Below are 17,500 nucleotides of genomic sequence, written 5' to 3' on the forward strand. Positions count from 1 at the left end.
ACGACCATCAGTCCTCATCAGAGACCGGCTGCACCGCGTCCCGGGAAGACCTTGAAGGTCTCACTCATGGATCTCTCAGGGCAGCATTGATACAACACACACACACACACACACACACACACACACACACACACACACACACACACACACACACACACACACAGAGACACACACACACACACACACACACACACACACACACACACACACACACACACACACACACACACACAGAGACACACAGAGACACACACACGGACACACACATGCACACAGACAGACACACACAGACACACACACACACACACACACACAGAGACACACACACACACACACACACACACACACACACACACAGAGACACACAGAGACACACACAGAGACACACACACACACACACACACACACACACAGACAGACACACACACACACAGAGACACACAGAGACACACACACACACACAGACACACACACACACACACACACACACACACACACACACACACACAGAGACACACACAGAGACACACACACACACACACACACACACGAGGGAGTATGTGGGCCAGCGTCCTGTTTCTCCTTCAGAACTGCTGACCTGAGCATCTCTCTCTCTTTCATTTTTCCCCTCTCTCTCCCACTTTCTCTCCCTCCTTTTCCTCTGTCTCTTTTCCTATTTTCCCAATCTCTGTCTTCCTCTTTCCCTCTCTATCTCTCTCCCTCTCTCTCTCCCTCTTCCACACACACACACACACACACACACACACACACACACACACACACACAGAGACCGACAGATAGATGTCTGTCTATCTATCTGTCTGTCTGTCTGTCTATCTGTCTGTCTATCTATCTGTCTGTCTGTCTGTCTGTCTGTCTGTCTATCTATCTGTCTGTCTGTCTATCTATCTGTCTGTCTGTGTGTCTGTCTGTCTATCACTCAGCTGTGTCTGAGTACGTGTCTCTCTGACTCCATCTAGTGGTGATATTTCATAACTATCACTGTCACAGAAAAGGCTTTATTGCCACAGTAAGTTACACTTGGTGCATACATACATACACAAACATTAAATATAAGACAAATCCTCACATATCTTGCCACAGTTTGTGGGTATGTTTACATTTCCAGAACAGATGGACAATAGTTTCAGTATGTGAGTCCCAGAAGGCACATTTCAGCTCAATATCATTTTTGAATTTGACAGAAAAGGAGAAAACACAGATGAAAATGTTTGAATGAAACTTCTTTAAAGGTGCTGTAGGTAGGATTATGAAGATCCAGGACTTAGCCAAACAGTCTGAACATCAACAACTTCTCAGTCCCCCCCCCCCTTTCTGCTAAAGCCCAAAACGGTCTCCTAAGCCCCTCCCCCCACAAGGGAGAATGAATGCGTGTGCATGAGCAGTGATTGACACGCAGTTAGACACGCCCCCCCGGCCCTGATTGGTCCATCTGAACAGGGAGCTGTGGATTTTTGTAAATCTCTCTCCAGGCTGTAGGTGGAGCCAGAGGAGCTGGATTTATTTTAATGACCTGCTTCCTGTAGTTCTACTAGAACATAGGGTCAGTTTCAGCAGATATGACAGAAAGGTAGTTTTATACAAGGGGGGTACGCTTCGCTTCAGAGCTCGAACCTCCTATGGAGCTATGTTGCTGCTACCAAGCCATCAGCTCCCGTTAGCATCCCATTGACTGCTGACGTCACTTTGACAGAGAATAACTTTACATCTGAAGAGTTTAAAGACTCTATTTGTCCGTTGTTTATTTCTAAAGAAATGTATAAAATATAATGTATAAAAGGCTCCATTACCTTGTAGCTCACGTTATGGCTCCGTAGCAGACGTTTTTATAAAAATAGGCTAACGATTGGGTCATAACCACGAGACTTACTGTCTCATAGTAGAGGAATTACCGTATAGTACAGGAGAAGCTCTCAGGCAGTTTGGACTTCCATTAGCTGTTTAAGTTTAATTACTAATGTTAACTATCATTTTAGTGATCAATAATTAGCCTGTGTCTATGTTATCTCCTTACATATACCTACGCTCTCCGTCTCTGCTAGATTGGGAATGATTGAGATTTCTCTTGGCACAGCTACCAGAAGACTTCCAACTTTCAGACAGGTTGCTCACGTCACATCTACGTCTTCAAGCTCAGTTGGAGGCTGCTCAGTAACGCTCAGCCATCACCGGGAAAGAGACTTCACTGGTCTCCGTCCAGAGACACGGGACCTGCTGCTCCACTATATATACTGTCTATCATTTTATAAGACTTACCTACTGCACCTTTAATCTTTGGAAATCTCTTCATGTCATGGAGGAAACATGTCTGGCTACATCGGGCTAATAGAGCAGAAAGCAGTTGGACACGAAGGACTGAAAAACACGTTTATTATTAGGATGTTTTGTGGAAATCCATATCAAATCCAATGTTTTAAACTCCTTATTTCTCTTTGTTTTACAACTGTGACATCGTCTTCATTCATCCCAGAGTGGAGAAAAGGCTGTATGGACAGCATACTGTAGGTAGAGAAGCTCACTGAGTCTGACAGCCATCTCTGCCTTTGAGCAAGGCTCTTGACCCTCTGAGGGGATTTTCAGAGTGATACAACTTGTGATTTCACTACATGTGTGTATGTATGTAACTCTTCATCTTTGCAAAATAGTCCCGGGAGCGTTAAACTGTAAGAAATATGATCTTTATCAGCCAATCCCCCGTCAAAGAGTCTGGACTAGAGCTGCACTATATAGGTTTATTTTATCGTCAATATCAACTGGCACAATTTACATGCTATACATATACACACGTATATACACATATATATACTATATATATATATATATATATATATATATATATATATATATACACACACACACACACATACTTGTATATATACCTATACATATACATAATATATTTACATATATATATATATCGTGATAGACACTACTTGTATCTAAATATCAGTAGAAAACTGCACTTTAAAGTGTATATGTCATTATTTAGTAGTAGTGCCTGTTGTTGTCAGTTCAATTTGTTCAATAAAAGAATGTTAGAAATGATTATTTGTTACAAATACAACAAAACAAGAAATTTGTTGTATTTTAAAAGAATACTGAAAGCAACAGAAAGGCAGAACTGAGTACACTCCAATATCTGTTAATGTATCGCAAGTAATGTCGTAGTAATATCGCATATTTTCCTCATATCGTGCAGCCCTAGTCTGGACATCACTGAAATGCTGGAATCTAAAACTCCTCGTTGGACTTTAAATCAAGCCATTTAAACACCAGTTACATCCAGGCTTCACAAGTCTGAATACAAGTTGTTAAATACAATTAAAGTAAAAAACAAAATAAGAGAAAGAACAACAAGAAAGTATTCTTCTAAAAATCTTAAATATTGTCATTAACATTTTAAACATCTTCAGTATTCATCAGAAAATAAAACATATGTACAATTATGACCTCACTGATCCAAGCTGTTTTAAAATTCTTTTAGTTTTAGTTTTTTAAATATCAGTTGTCAAGCCCAATAGTTTCTGTGATAACAGAGTCCTTGAAGTAGTCATGAAATAGAGAACTGAAAACAGCCAGAAGACTCCACAGGGCAGTCCTAAAAGCTGGAACTGTAGTTTTAAAAAACGTCTTTAAAGGTCCAATGTGTGGGAATTTCTCCTATCTGGCGTTGAGATCATATATCAATCACCTCTCTCGCACCACGCAGTTCAAAGTACGTATTAAGCCTGAGACACACCGAGCCGATAACCGGCCGTCTGACAGTCTGGCGAGGTCGGTGACTCGAGTCTGGTCGGTGTGTTCGTGCCGTCGTCCGTCCGAGGGGCCGTCGGCCTTCATTTTGGCTGATTTGACATGTATAATCGGCGGGACGGGCACTGCCGGCAGTCAGACTCAATGACCAATCTGATTGGTGGAGAGCTAACCAGGAAACGGGGAGTGGGATGAGCGTGACTAGAGTCTCTCAAAATCTGATGAAAATCTTTGTTGATCTGAAATGAAGACAGATTCAGCAACTGCACGGCCTATTTCTCTCTTACAATGTTTTCAGAAACACGTTTTAGTGAACTATTTTAGTCCAATATGAGATCGTATTCTGAACGAGATGCCATGACATGACTGGAGAAACCAGACCCACGTGGCGCGTTCATCCAATCAGCTATCGGTTTTCATTTTTGGGCGACAATCCAGATTAGCGCCGCCTGCTGTTATGGAGACGTATTACGTCTGGTCTCTTCGGTGTTCTGAGGAACTTTTTGGACCAACTCGGGGAGACTGATCAGTCACACTGGCTTTACTGCCGACGGTCGGCCGTCTGGTCGGGGTGTAACGGCGGTCTGGTCGGTGGGTAACGGCCGTCTGGTCGGTGGGTAACGGCCGTCTGGTCGGTGTGTAACGGCTGTCTGGTCGGTGTGTAACGGCTGTCTGGTTGGTGTGTAAGCAGCTTCACAACTACAGTAGCCTTCACGCTTCAAAAAGACGGTCTCTTGCTCTTTTCAATCTCCTTTTTCTTTTTCTGGGCGAAGAAGAAGAAGACTCCTTTTCCTGAAATTTGGATTTTGAATACGTGTGGTCCTCCATGTTTCCTTCTTCAAACTTGCCAGGGCCGGGAAGCTATGAGCTACGAGCTACAAAACTACGGGCAATTTAGGACAGGTGGCAAAACACTGGGTGGGGACCCTGAATCTGTTCTGATTGGTCGAGAAGAGACAACTGAAAGCCACTTTAAGACGTCACACTGTGTCCATCGAAGGAAGGTGCAATCAAAGTGAACCATGAAGTGAAAATTAAAATGAGTTGCTACAAAGCTAATTAAGACTATCAGCTCCACACAACTCTCTCTGGATGTCTCAGTGTGACTATGTTCAGAAGATCGTGGCGTCCGGTGACTTTGGCACGCAGAAAAGACATCTTCTGAAGAGTCCATCATGTTCTTTTAATCCTCCGTGTCCTCCTCGGTTACTAGCAACTGCGTGGAGGGTGGGGGTGCGATCACAGAAGGCTTGTATCATGTGGACTACGTGCTGTAGCTTTAAGCTCCATCAGTTTCTCCGTCATAAAGTGCTTTTGCATCATCTTGTCAGTTGCCATAAAAACGTCACATATTTTACCCCTTTTGTTTCCGAAACAACATCTTGGAGAACATACTTTCCTCATGAAGGCAACGATGTAAAAATACTACATAAAAGTTTGGTTCAGAAGCTGCAGACTCGAGGTGCTACTTGGTGTACCGTCCGAGGCTAGACGTGGCCCTCAGCGGTTTCTTCTGGCCTGCGGGGAACTGCCGTAAAACAAAGTCAAAGTTTGCCGTCGTGGACATGGCGTAGAAGACGTTGGCTTTGTCTGGTATGAGCAGCTCTGAAAAACAGAAAAAACACAAGATTGATGGTCACAAGGGGTGTTTTCTACGGAGCCCCTAAAGGGACATGGGGAGGAGATATGCTATCTTCCTGTAAACGCAACCAAATGTAGCTGATAGTAACGACAGACCGACTATCGGCAGTTTGCATTTTGTCTGTATCTGCGTTTTATTTGCCTGATAACCGATAAAGTTAGTGAATTATAAGTGTTCTACTTTGGCTCGGCTACAGCTCTGTCTGTCCCTCTGCCGCGGTTTTCGCAACATAGAATACCAAAAGATGTCATTTTGACACAAATACATTTAATAAATGACATGTTGATGTTTGAAAGTCTCGAGGTTTTGACATGAATGCAGATATAAATGTAATTTTAAAAAATAATAATAATAATTATTGATGTTCTAATATTGCACCCTTCAATCCAGAAGGAAATATTCTGGAGCCTATGTTGCTGTCAATACTGCCGACGTTGTCTCTGCTGTAATCAGATCAGAATATATTTATGTTTATGAGAAACATCCATGTGTCCAGACAAGGCTAGCAGCAGCAGCTGCCCCATTTTCCCATCTTTTAACCTGTGCTGTAGTAACACCTCCCTCATGAGTGATGTAGCCCATTTCATCTTTTTACTACTGATTGTTACTGCTTTGCATGGTTGAATGGTGTCTGTGTTGCTTGGCTGTGTGTTGATGCTTGCATGGCTTCTTATACTAAATGGGGATACTGTTGATGTGTAACTGTGCTAATGTCTTGCTGCTTCCTGTAGCTCTGCATGGCTTACTGAGAAAGCTTATTTGTTGCTCTGGCTGTCTGTACGGTGTCTCGTTGACTTCTGTCTGTATAGATTAACCTGTACTAATGTCTTGCTGTTTCCTGCTGCTCTGGTGTAAAATCATCTCGCCAAAGGACTACAGTTGAAAATTAGCCGGCTGGCTAACACTGGCACAGTTACAGACATGTTAATTAATGTGTGTTGTCCTTTATAAAATAAAGCAGAATAAAGAATCGGTCGATCCCTAGCTGGTAGTGTCATCAACAGACTTAAAGATGATAAGGTTACTGTTAACTGATTTCATGCTGTGAATGTGAAATATTAACTTTAGCCACACATAACGCTAGCAGTAGTTAGCATCAGATTTGCACACTGAGTCCGACGCCTGGTGCAGGTGTGTTTAGGGCGTGTTCTAATCCACTTTTGCTAGTTTGACGGCGGAAAAAAGGGTCTGTGTGCCAGACGCATGGTTCACTAGTAGGGTTGGGTACCTTTCACATCAGAACCAATACCAGTCCCGATACCAGTACTTGGAATTCAGTTCCAGTACCCAACGGTACTTTTTTCGGTAATTTTCCTCTGTAATTACAAAAAAAAAAATTGTTAAGTAATTTTTTTTTACTTAGAACATTATGTTATTTATTTAGAATATTTTACACTCTTGAAGAAATTAAACAAAAATAAAAATAAAACCCCTCCCTCTCTCCTCCCATACCCGTCCCTACAACCTATTAAGCCTCAAGATAGCAATACGCCCAGAATGCACCTGAACACACCTCCCTGTAAGACCAGCACGCCCAGAATGCACCTGAACACACCTCCCTGTAAGACCAGCACGCCCAGAATGCACCTGAACACACCTCCCTGTAAGACCAGCACGCCCAGAATGCACCTGAACACACCTCCCTGTAAGACCAGCCATGGGCCACAGATGGGTGCAGGTGCATTTACTATTTAAACGACGTGGGCGCTGGACGGGAAACTTGTCTTAAACTAGCAAAGACAGTTGGGTCTGGCTCTGTGCAGCGCTGCACCGGGTGCGAGACGGGGCCCATGGTGTGCAAAGGACCTTTGGATTGGTTTCTTGTGAGCACAAGATACTTTAACGGGCGCACCAAAAAAGTTTCTCGTGCTCACAAGAAGTCAGGTCCCGTTAGGCGTTCTGACCTCTCTCTGGGGAGATGACCTGCGTCAGGCTGAAGTCTCGCCAGTTCATGTGCTCGAGGTGATGCTTCTCCAACGCCCTTTGAATCACCTGTGCAGTTTTGTCCTGGCTGGTCAACTGTGAAAGACAAAGAAACAAGGCCGTTACCCATCGGGGGTCGTCTACAGTATATCCTCGACGTTCTACTTCCGGGATTGCTCCGGTGCTCCAGGAAAGCTAAACTTCTCCAATATTATTTTTACATTCCCTGTATTGGTAAAGTTTTTTTATAGTTTGAAAGCAGTACTGGAGGAGAAACTCACCAGGATGCTTTTGTACATGTTGCCGTTGTGGTGGCCCAGGTCCACGCTCACCCTGACCACGCACGAGTCACCCACCTGCCGGTTATAAACGGGCAGTGACGTCATGGACACCGAGCGCTTGTGGTGGGAAGCCAGAGAGGGCTTCGGCCGAGCGCCAGCGCCTGACACGGCCCCCGACGCGGTCGGAGAGCAGAGATCCGTCCGGCGGTCAGAGGAGGAACTGGACGAAGGGGGAGAGTCTGGAGAGAAAGTCGCCGAGGAGCAGGAAGAGGAGGACAAGGAGGAAGAAGAGAAGGCCTCGGACACGTTGTTGCAGGAGCTGTGGAAGGACTGCAGAGAAGACGAGACACAAAACAAGAGACATAACATGGATGAGAGCTCAGCCAGGCCTAGTTACTGGAAACACTGGACAGTTTGGTCATCTATCATAACTGTACGTCCACACCGCCGCCGACTTGAGCTGCAAAGAAGCTCTGGCCGCCCGGTCGAGGACGCTGGTCAGAAAGTCCGGGGAAGCTGTTTGAGGCTTTGGCCGCTCTGACGTAGCAGCATTCTATGTTCATCATGGAAAAAGATCAAGCAGCCACTGCACGGCCAATACACTGACACTAGAAACCTTTTATAAATGACATATATAATGACAGAATGTGTATTGGTTGTTGGTCGCAGCGGTGTCTGTTAGCAGTTAGCTCGCTCGTTAGCCGCTGAACCGCAGCAGCGTGCAGGCAGAGCGAGCAGCCGCCAGCTGTTGATCCGTGCAGGACTTCACCGTGAGCGGACTGTTTAGAGACCATGTGACCGGCAGGTAACGTTAACTGGTCCCTATACGCAAATATCATAAATGATAGGGAACCCAGCAACGGCCATGATGAGCTTCTCCTCCTTTTTCTCTGAACTAATGTTTTGGTAGGAACCAAAGTTTACATCGTATGTTTCTCTGGAATCAGCCAGCGTGAAGGATGTCTATATTCTGATTGGTTGCCGCTGAACCACGTCATAGCTCATTACCATAAAGTTGACCTACTTTCAACTTTCTGATTGACGCTCTGGTCGCTCAAAACACCCAAAACGCGATGCCGACAGATTTTCCGCTCCTTGCAGCTGAGAGAAGCAGCTTCCATTGAAAATGAATGACTTCCTGTATCTTTAGAAGATCAAGTTGGCGGCGGTGTGGACAGACAGTCAGGGTTGGGTACCGTTTGGATTTCTACGATTCTGATTCCTAAACCGATTCTTGAAAAACTGAAAAATGACATCAAAGAAAGGCTCTTTTATGGAGTTTTTTTTAAATTGAAAATTATTTAAATTTAACAATATATTAACGTTTTAAAGTACTTAAATATATAATAAGTAAACCTAAGTCACCTAACACACAACTACAATAATTTAACAAATAACAGTTACACTATTAACAAGTAACAACTAAATAAATGTTGAGTTGGTATGCCAACCAGCTTCAAACTAGCAGTTCTTATACAGATAAATGACCATATTTGCTTCTCTGGCGAGATACTACACCTCTCCTGACTTATGGCATGTTTTGGTGAGCCCAGAGGGAAAATATGGCATTTTAAAAGCAGCCTACATTTACGGTAGCTAGCTAACGGTAGACTACAGAGAAAGTGTGATATTTTTACGACCGTTTTGGAGCGTGTACAAAAAGCCGTCTATCAGCAGTGATTGTAGAGTGCATGTCAGAAAATAGAGCGGGCACGTGCGCCACTCGGCAGAAAAGGGAGAAAGAAGAAAGAGTCTGCCGCTGTCCAGAGCGACAGAGGGAAAATATTTCAGTCGGAACCGAAATTTGCGTTCTAATCCGGTCCGAATACTACCGTATGCGTTTTCGGTACCCAACCCTATCTATCACACAAACAGAATCTGCAACCGTGGTGGCAAAAGGGGTCCCTACAGTAGATTTACTGAAGCAATAACTAGGCCTGTAACAATTATTACATACCTGTCTAATTCTAACTCCATTTTTTTCTTTGTTTAACCGCAAATATACCATGGTCTTAGCCTGACCAGCCAGCCCCACATCCAGATGTTGGGTCTGGGTCTGACCCACATCCAGGTGTTGGGTCTGGGAACTCCCCATTGGCTGGGCTCAATCCGAGGGGCGGGATAAACGGTTGTCTTTCAAATTCTCTCTGCACGCAATAGGATAGCTCTCCAACCAATCACAGCAACACTAGTTGATAGATTCAACTTTAAACTCTGAACACGTCTTCCTTTTTTAATAATGACTTCAGAGCCGTTCTTTGTTCTTTTCTCAAAGAAAAGCTGAACTCCAAGTCTTCCAGAGTCGCGGCCAAAGCCGATTCCAAAGACCGCTGTTCACCAGCAGCAGCAGCCATAAGCCCCGCCCACCCACTCTATACACAATGTGATTGGCCTGACTAGAGTTTGGTTTTCCATCTCACAAGCCAACGGAGAGTTGCCAGATGACCCTGGCTGCAAATTACATTTGCTGCCGCTAGGGTGGTCTAGATTTCTAGGCTACTATGGTCTGGATGAATACTCGATTCTGATTGGCTGCAGGGTGTCCATAAAAAGGAGTTCCGGTGAAACCAAGGGGGTACGCTTCTCCTCGGACCACGTAGCTCCTATGGCGCCATTTTGATGCTACCAAGCCATCAGCTCCCGTTAGCATCCCATTGACTGCCATTCATTCTGACGTCACTTTGACAGAGAATAACTTTACATCTGAAGAGTTTAAAGACTCTATTTGTCCATTGGTTATTTCTAAAGAAACACGACAATGTATAAAAGGCTCCATTACCTTGTACCTCACGTTATGGCTCCGTAGCAGACGTTTTTATAAAAATAGGCTAACGATTGGGTCATAACCACGAGACTTACTGTCTCATAGTAGAGGAATTACCGTATAGTACAGGAGAAGCTCTCAGGCAGTTTGGACTTCCATTAGCTGTTTAAGTTTAATTCCTAATGTTAACTATCATTTTAGTGATCAATAATTAGCCTGTGTCTATGTTATCTCCTTACATATACCTACGCTCTCCGTCTCTGCTAGATTGGGAATGATTGAGATTTCTCTTGGCACAGCTACCAGAAGACTTCCAACTTTCAGACAGGTTGCTCACGTCACATCTACGTCTTCAAGCTCAGTTGGAGGCTGCTCAGTAACGCTCAGCCATCACCGGGAAAGAGACTTCACTGGTCTCCGTCCAGAGACACGGGACCTGCTGGTCCAGTTTATATATACTGTCTATGGGTGAAACTGACTGTTTACTGTTCTAAATGAATGCGCTACATTAAAATAAAAAGGAAATTATGCAAGTTTCTCAGTTTTCAAAAGCCATTCGTTGTATTTCACTTGTTACTGGTGATGTTTCAGGGTCTGTTTGACCGAGTGTAAATAGTGGATGTTGTGCTGAACACAGAGGCCGTTTAGACGAAGGCACGGCATGAGGACAAAGTATAGACAGAAAACAATGATGCACGCACACGAACACACACACACAGCCACAGTTTACCTGCAGTCGGATGGAACAGGCCGAGTTCAGGGAGGAGGGATCCTCTATCTCAGATCCACTGGACCCAGAAGACGAAACGCTGATTTGGTCAGCAGGGACTTTTTTAGATCCGTCGCTCACTGTCAGGAGACTGAAGACAGACATGCAGTTTTAGCTTGTATCTAAAAGACAAAACTAATTTTATAATGATAATAGTGCTGTTTTATATTAAGAGATTGATTACATCATATTATAGAATTTAATTGTATATGTATAAAAGGGTAACTTTGTTATTTTTCAACCTATTTTTTGTGTAATGTGAAGCAGCCCCACAAAAATCGCCAAACCCACCAGACTCCATGTAAATAATCAGGACTTTTATCATGGTAAAACACACTTCATTCAAAGTGGACAGAAACTAAATAAAACTACCAAAAGCCGTCTTGGTTCATCTTTCCACTGTTCCAACAATCACCACTCTGGTGTGGTTGAAATAAACCCTTAATTCACCCATTTACATGTGGAAATATGCTGGCTCTATACACGCTAAAAGTCCTGATTATTTACATGGAGTCTGGTGGAAATATGCTGGTTCTATACACGCTAAAAGTCCTGATTATTTACATGGAGTCTGGTGGAGATATGCTGGCCCTATACACGCTAAAAGTACTGATTATTTACATGGAGTCTGGTGGAAATATGCTGGCTCTATACACGCTAAAAGTCCTGATTATTTACATGGAGTCTGGTGGAAATATGCTGGCTCTATACACGCTAAAAGTCCTGATTATTTACATGGAGTCTGGTGGGTTTGGTGATGGTGATTTCAGGGCTGGTTCATGTTAAACTAAAAGGATCTTACTCTTTAACTAAAAGGTCTATCTCTGTAGGGATCCATCCCATAATGTTGTCAGACACTTATATAATAATCTGAGTCTGTCAGCGACACAAAAACACAACTTTTAGTGGACGCTAACTGACGCTGAACATTTGTCCTGCAGGGTTGAAATTGCAGCCTGGATCCCAGCATTTTCGCTCAATATTGGATCAATTTCAAAAAGACAAAAATTGTTTACACCTGTTATTTAGACACCAATGCATGGGGAAATAAGGGTCCAGGTTGAAAGAAAAAAACTGAAATTACCCTTTAACAATGCACATAACAATTTATACTCTAAACAATTGATTCCTTTTGTGTCACGGCAAAGCAAATACTGTTTGAACCCCACGTGATTTCAGTGTTTGCATACTAAAAATGTGCAGGTACTGTGTGTGTGTGTGTGTGTGTGTGGGTCTTTGTGTGTGTGTGTGTGTGTGTGTGTGTGTGTGGGTCTTTGTGTGTGTGTGTGTGTGTGTGTGTGTGTGTGTGTGTGTGTGTGTTTGGACTACAGCACTATACTCACGAGGAGAGTTTCTTTGTGAGTTTGCGGTGGCTCCAGGCAGTCGGCGAACACGAGTCCACCGGAGGCTCCAGCTGTCTCGACAGTTCATAGCTGTGAGGAAAACATCAGTGAAAACTTCCAAAGATTAGTATGCACGGTGGAAAACGTATTTGTGACTGCTTTGTCAGACTGTAAAAAATAATGAACAAATCTTCCTGGTCTGAAAACTGAAGCTCCTTAAAGCTACATTCATCAACCAGTGTGTCCCTGAGCAAGGCACTTAACCCCTAGTAGCTGCAGAGGTGTGCAACCTCTGATATATATAGCAATTGTAAGTTGCTTTGGGTAAAAGCATCAGCTAAATTACGTGTAATGTAATGTAACTCTAACAGAGCGATCCTGGAGCAATGCACTGACATGTATTGTGGCTCAGCTCCACTTTGCACCAACCCCGTCTGTCGTTTCCTCCTCCTCTTGCTAAGGTTTTGAGCGTCGGCCCTTGAAGCACCCATCTTGCCCAGATGGGACAGAGAGCCCTCCTAAACCCCCCCGCACAGGCACTGTCCCCGCCCTGGTGCCCAAACCGCCCTCCTACCCGCTGGTCAAACTGGTGGGCAAGTTCTACACCCTGAAGTGCCGGTGAGTGAAACCTGTGTTAGACACAGACTGTAAATTTAGTGGACAAGGCTTCCGGGTCTGAGAAGTGAAGCCGATGCTGAAGCTCCTTAAAGCTGCATTCTCTCTAACTTCCAGCAGGGGGAGACTCCTTAAAGCTGTATTCTCTCTAACGTCCAGCAGGGGGAGACTCCTTAAAGCTGTATTCTCTCTAACGTCCAGCAGGGGGAGACTCCTTAAAGCTGTATTCTCTCTAACTTCCAGCAGGGGGAGACTCCTTAAAGCTGTATTCTCTCTAACTTCCAGCAGGGGGAGACTCCTTAAAGCTGTATTCTCTCTAACTTCCAGCAGGGGGAGACTCCACTGGCTCCAAAAAGAAGTCTGTTTCTATAGAAGTCTCTGAGAAAATGAGCCTACTTCTCTCTTGATTTATTACCTCAGTAAACATTTTCATAATGAGTTCATGGTCTCAATCACTAGTTTGAAGTCTTCTTCAACACAGCATGATGTTCGTTTAGTAAATGATGGTGCCGTTTATTTTAAAACAGGCGATAAAGCAGGGGATGCTTTAGGACCTGTCATCAGGACAGAGGCTTAGCGATGCTAACCATGCTAACACTGTAGACATTAAAATAGACCTCAACTAGTTTTTAACTGTTGTCCGTGTTCTCATCTTAATCTTTGACCCTCTCACTGTGTGTTTTCACTTCAGCAAAGTTAACAATGGAATATTGTGGTCGCCTAAAAATGTCTTGTTCAGCGTTCTGCCACCCAAGCTAGCTAGCTACCGCTAGCGTTAGCTGGTACCTTAAAGGGGAAGTTTGCAGATTTTCTGCACTGCCTTCTTCATCTTAATATTTTCTTTATTAATTTTTATGGGTATTTTCTGTAGGCAGCTGACTTCTTCTTCTTATCTGTTCAGCCTTTTTATACATTCACAGATTTTATGAACTGTGCATACCATGAGCTGCATCACCACCTGAGTTAGGCTGTATGAATTTATAACTATTCATTGCATTATAAATGTCAAACGAGAGGGTACTTTATGACAAGGCTGCGACAGTGACAGGGCTGCTGTACATGCACGTCTCAACTGATAACATTAACTGCACGGCGGGACATTTTGATTTATACATATTGCACCTAATGACAAATCTTTCAGTGGAAAATAATGAACGCAACACACCTTTATTTGTCCACATGGAGGATTCATTTATGCCAACCTTACACCAAAACAACTTTCCAAGCGATTCCACTGTCAGACAAAATTTAATGTCCAATATCTGAATGAAATCCTGAGAGTCTTGCTAGAGTCTCCATCGTTTGGTGTGAGGTCAAAAACTCAGTCCCAGTCAGTCTTTCAGACAAAATCCAACGTGTTTGATATTACTGTAAGTCTGTGTTTTCTTCTCACATTGTGTAAAGATTACCTAAAAGCAGAGTGCAGTAGGCAGTGACGGACTGGCCATCTGGAATTTGGGCAAATGCCAGAAGGGCATGGTCCCCCCTATGGACCGCTATGGGCCACTACTGATAATTTGTCTTTGGTTAATTTTGGTAAGTTATTTAATGCATGCAGCCACAAATATTCAAGATTGTAAGTGTGTGGAAAGATACACTCGGAAGGCAGAGTTACTAATTTCCAAGCTAGGTTGTTGACAAAAATAGGGCTGGTGTGTTCAATGCCATTCAATGTTTTTTTTTGGGAACACCAGAGCAGGGGGAATGAGAGGGGGAAATGCCAAAGCAGGGGGAATGAGAGGGGGGACACCAGAGCAGAGGGAATGAGAGGGGGAAATGCCAGAGCAGGGGGAATGAGAGAGGAGAACACCAGAGCAGGGGGAATGAGAGGGGGGAACACCAGAGCAGGGGGAATGAGAGGGGGGAACACCAGAGCAGAGGGAATGAGAGGGGTAACAGCAGAGCAGGGGGAATGAGAAGGGGGAACGCCAGAGCAGGGGGAATGAGAGGGGGGAACACCAGAGCAGGGGGAATGAGAGGGGGGAACGCCAGAGCAGGGGGAATGAGAGGGAATGAGAGGGGGAAACGCCAGAGCAGGGGGAATGAGAGGGGTAACAGCAGAGCAGGGGGAATGAGAGGGGGGGAACACCAGAGCAGGGGGAATGAGAGGGGGGAACGCCAGAGCAGGGGGAATGAGAGGGGTAACAGCAGAGCAGGGGGAATGAGAGGGGGGGAACACCAGAGCAGGGGGAATGAGAGGGGGGAACACCAGAACAGGGGGAATGAGAGGGGGGAACACCAGAGCAGGGGGAATGAGAGGGGTAACAGCAGAGCAGGGGGAATGAGAGGGGGGGAACACCAGAGCAGGGGGAATGAGAGGGGGGAACGCCAGAGCAGGGGGAATGAGAGGGGGGAACACCAGAGCAGGGGGAATGAGAGGGGGGGAACACCAGAGCAGGGGGAATGAGAGGGGGGAACGCCAGAGCAGGGGGAATGAGAGGGGGGAACGCCAGAGCAGGGGGAATGAGAGGGGGAAACGCCAGAGCAGGGGGAATGAGAGGGGGGAATGCCAGAGCAGGGGGAATGAGAGGGCCTCACCTCTCCTGGTCAGTGAGCAGCTTGTGGCCGTGCAGCCAGGCAGCGATTCGGGGGTGATTGGGCAGGTTGTACTGGGAACAGGACGCCTGCAGCGTACGGATCTGGGACAGAACCTCAAACTCCTGTAGGCAGAGACAAATGACGGAGGATATACTTTTTTCTAGTAGATCTGAACATAATCTAAGATCAAGTAGATACATAATGTATGATGTTCCACAAACTAAAACTAAGTTTGGAAAAACTATTTTTGTTACAGTGCTCCAACTTCATGGAATGAGTTACAAAATCAGCTAAAATTGCAGGTTTTTTATTTCACAAACTGAATTCAAGTCCCGCCTACATCAAATATATCAACATGTCTGCGCTTGTTTTAAAATGTGATTTTCTGTTTTTATTTCTTATTTCTTACTGCTGTCCATCCCTGTCTGTCTGTTCCTTGTTGTCTGTTAAAGTGTATTTCTATGTGCTGCCTTCTTGGCCAGGGCTCACTTGTAAAAGAGATTTTAATCTCAATGTGATTTTTCCCTGGTAAAAAAAAGGTTAAATAAAAAATACACAAGTCTCCTGACATCTGTGTGGCTAGATAAGCTGGAGCAACAAGCCACACCCTGATGATAATTCAAACAGTAAGAAAGCTGCAGAGTAGTGTTCCTTAAAGGCCTGAGACACACCGAGCCGATAGTCGTCCGTCTGACAGTCTGGCGAGGTCGGTGACTCGAGTCTGTTCGGTGTGTCCGTGCCGTCGTCCGTCCGAGGGGTCGTCGGCCTTCATTTGGGCTGATTTGACATGTATAATCGGCGGGGCGGACACTGCCAGCAGTCAGACTCAATGAGCCATCTGATTGGTGGAGAGCTAACCAGGAAACGGGGAGCGGGATGAGCGTGACTAGAGTCTCTCAAAATCTGATGAAAATCTTTTAAACTGACCTTTGTTGATCTGAAATGAAGACAGATTCAGCAACTGCACGGCCTATTTCTCTCTTCAAATGTTTTCAGAAACACGTTTCGGTGAACTATTTTAGTCCAATATGAGATCGTATTCTGAACGAGCCGCCATGACAGTCTGGCTGTGAATTTCTGGAGAAACCAGACCCACGTGGCGCGTTCGTCCAATCAGCTGCCGGTTTTCATTTTTGGGCGACAATACAGATTAGCGCCGCCTGCTGTTATGGAGACGTATTACGTCTCGTCTCTTCGGTGTTCTGAGGAACTTTTTGGACCAACTCGGGGAGACTGATCAGTCACACTGGCTTTACTGCCGACGGTCGGCCGTCTGGTCGGTGTGTCAGAGCCTATAAAGAGATATATATATATATATATATATATAACCTTAGCTTTTAGCTTTTGTGATAAATGTTCTTTGTCAATGTTCCATGCATATTTAAAGAAAAATACTCCATATCTGTGTTCTCATCCTTTCATAAGAATATAGAGCTGATGCTGTCTCATGTTAAAATGCTCCATGACATGTTTTCTGGTACACAGTGAATACTGAACTTAAAGGAATACACCACCGTTTGTTGAAATAGGGTTACTCACCGTCTGCTCTATAATTATATAGGCGGGCAAACGCATTTTTGTCTCAATGCATGCATTGTCTTAGTCCAGCAGCGCTGCCGCTAGCTTAGCTTAGCTTAGTGAATGGTATCCTATGTTGCCGGTTAGCATGTTGTGATTAAAAGTGACCCAACAACAACAAAAACAAAACCTAATTACTTCTTGTGGCCTGTGTATTCACAACGAGTACAAATAATGCAGATTAAGACTAGACCATTTCCTAGGCAGATTAAGATTTGGGACTATATTGTGTGGAAGCACAGCCGAAGCACTGCTACTCGGGCGTAGAGATAT

The 17,500-nt window shown here is 44.5% G+C and overlaps 1 protein-coding gene across 1 annotated transcript in view; it reads right to left on the reverse strand.

Annotated features, from left to right (window-relative positions):
- Positions 1–5,019: 5,019 nt before the first annotated feature.
- Positions 5,020–17,500, reverse strand: part of LOC116046753 (ral guanine nucleotide dissociation stimulator-like 1) — a 35,381-nt gene continuing 22,900 nt past the window's right edge. The window contains exons 12-17 of the mRNA XM_035996540.1: positions 15,650–15,771; positions 12,497–12,586; positions 11,115–11,244; positions 7,621–7,950; positions 7,321–7,435; positions 5,020–5,379 (exon numbers count right to left, since the gene is read on the reverse strand). Coding sequence (XP_035852433.1) covers positions 5,240–5,379; positions 7,321–7,435; positions 7,621–7,950; positions 11,115–11,244; positions 12,497–12,586; positions 15,650–15,771 — 927 coding nt within the window. The 3' untranslated portion in view covers positions 5,020–5,239. The remainder of the gene's footprint in view (positions 5,380–7,320; positions 7,436–7,620; positions 7,951–11,114; positions 11,245–12,496; positions 12,587–15,649; positions 15,772–17,500) is intronic.

This window comes from Sander lucioperca, chromosome 21 (assembly GCF_008315115.2).
Source record: "Sander lucioperca isolate FBNREF2018 chromosome 21, SLUC_FBN_1.2, whole genome shotgun sequence".
Lineage (NCBI taxonomy): Eukaryota > Metazoa > Chordata > Actinopteri > Perciformes > Percidae > Sander > Sander lucioperca.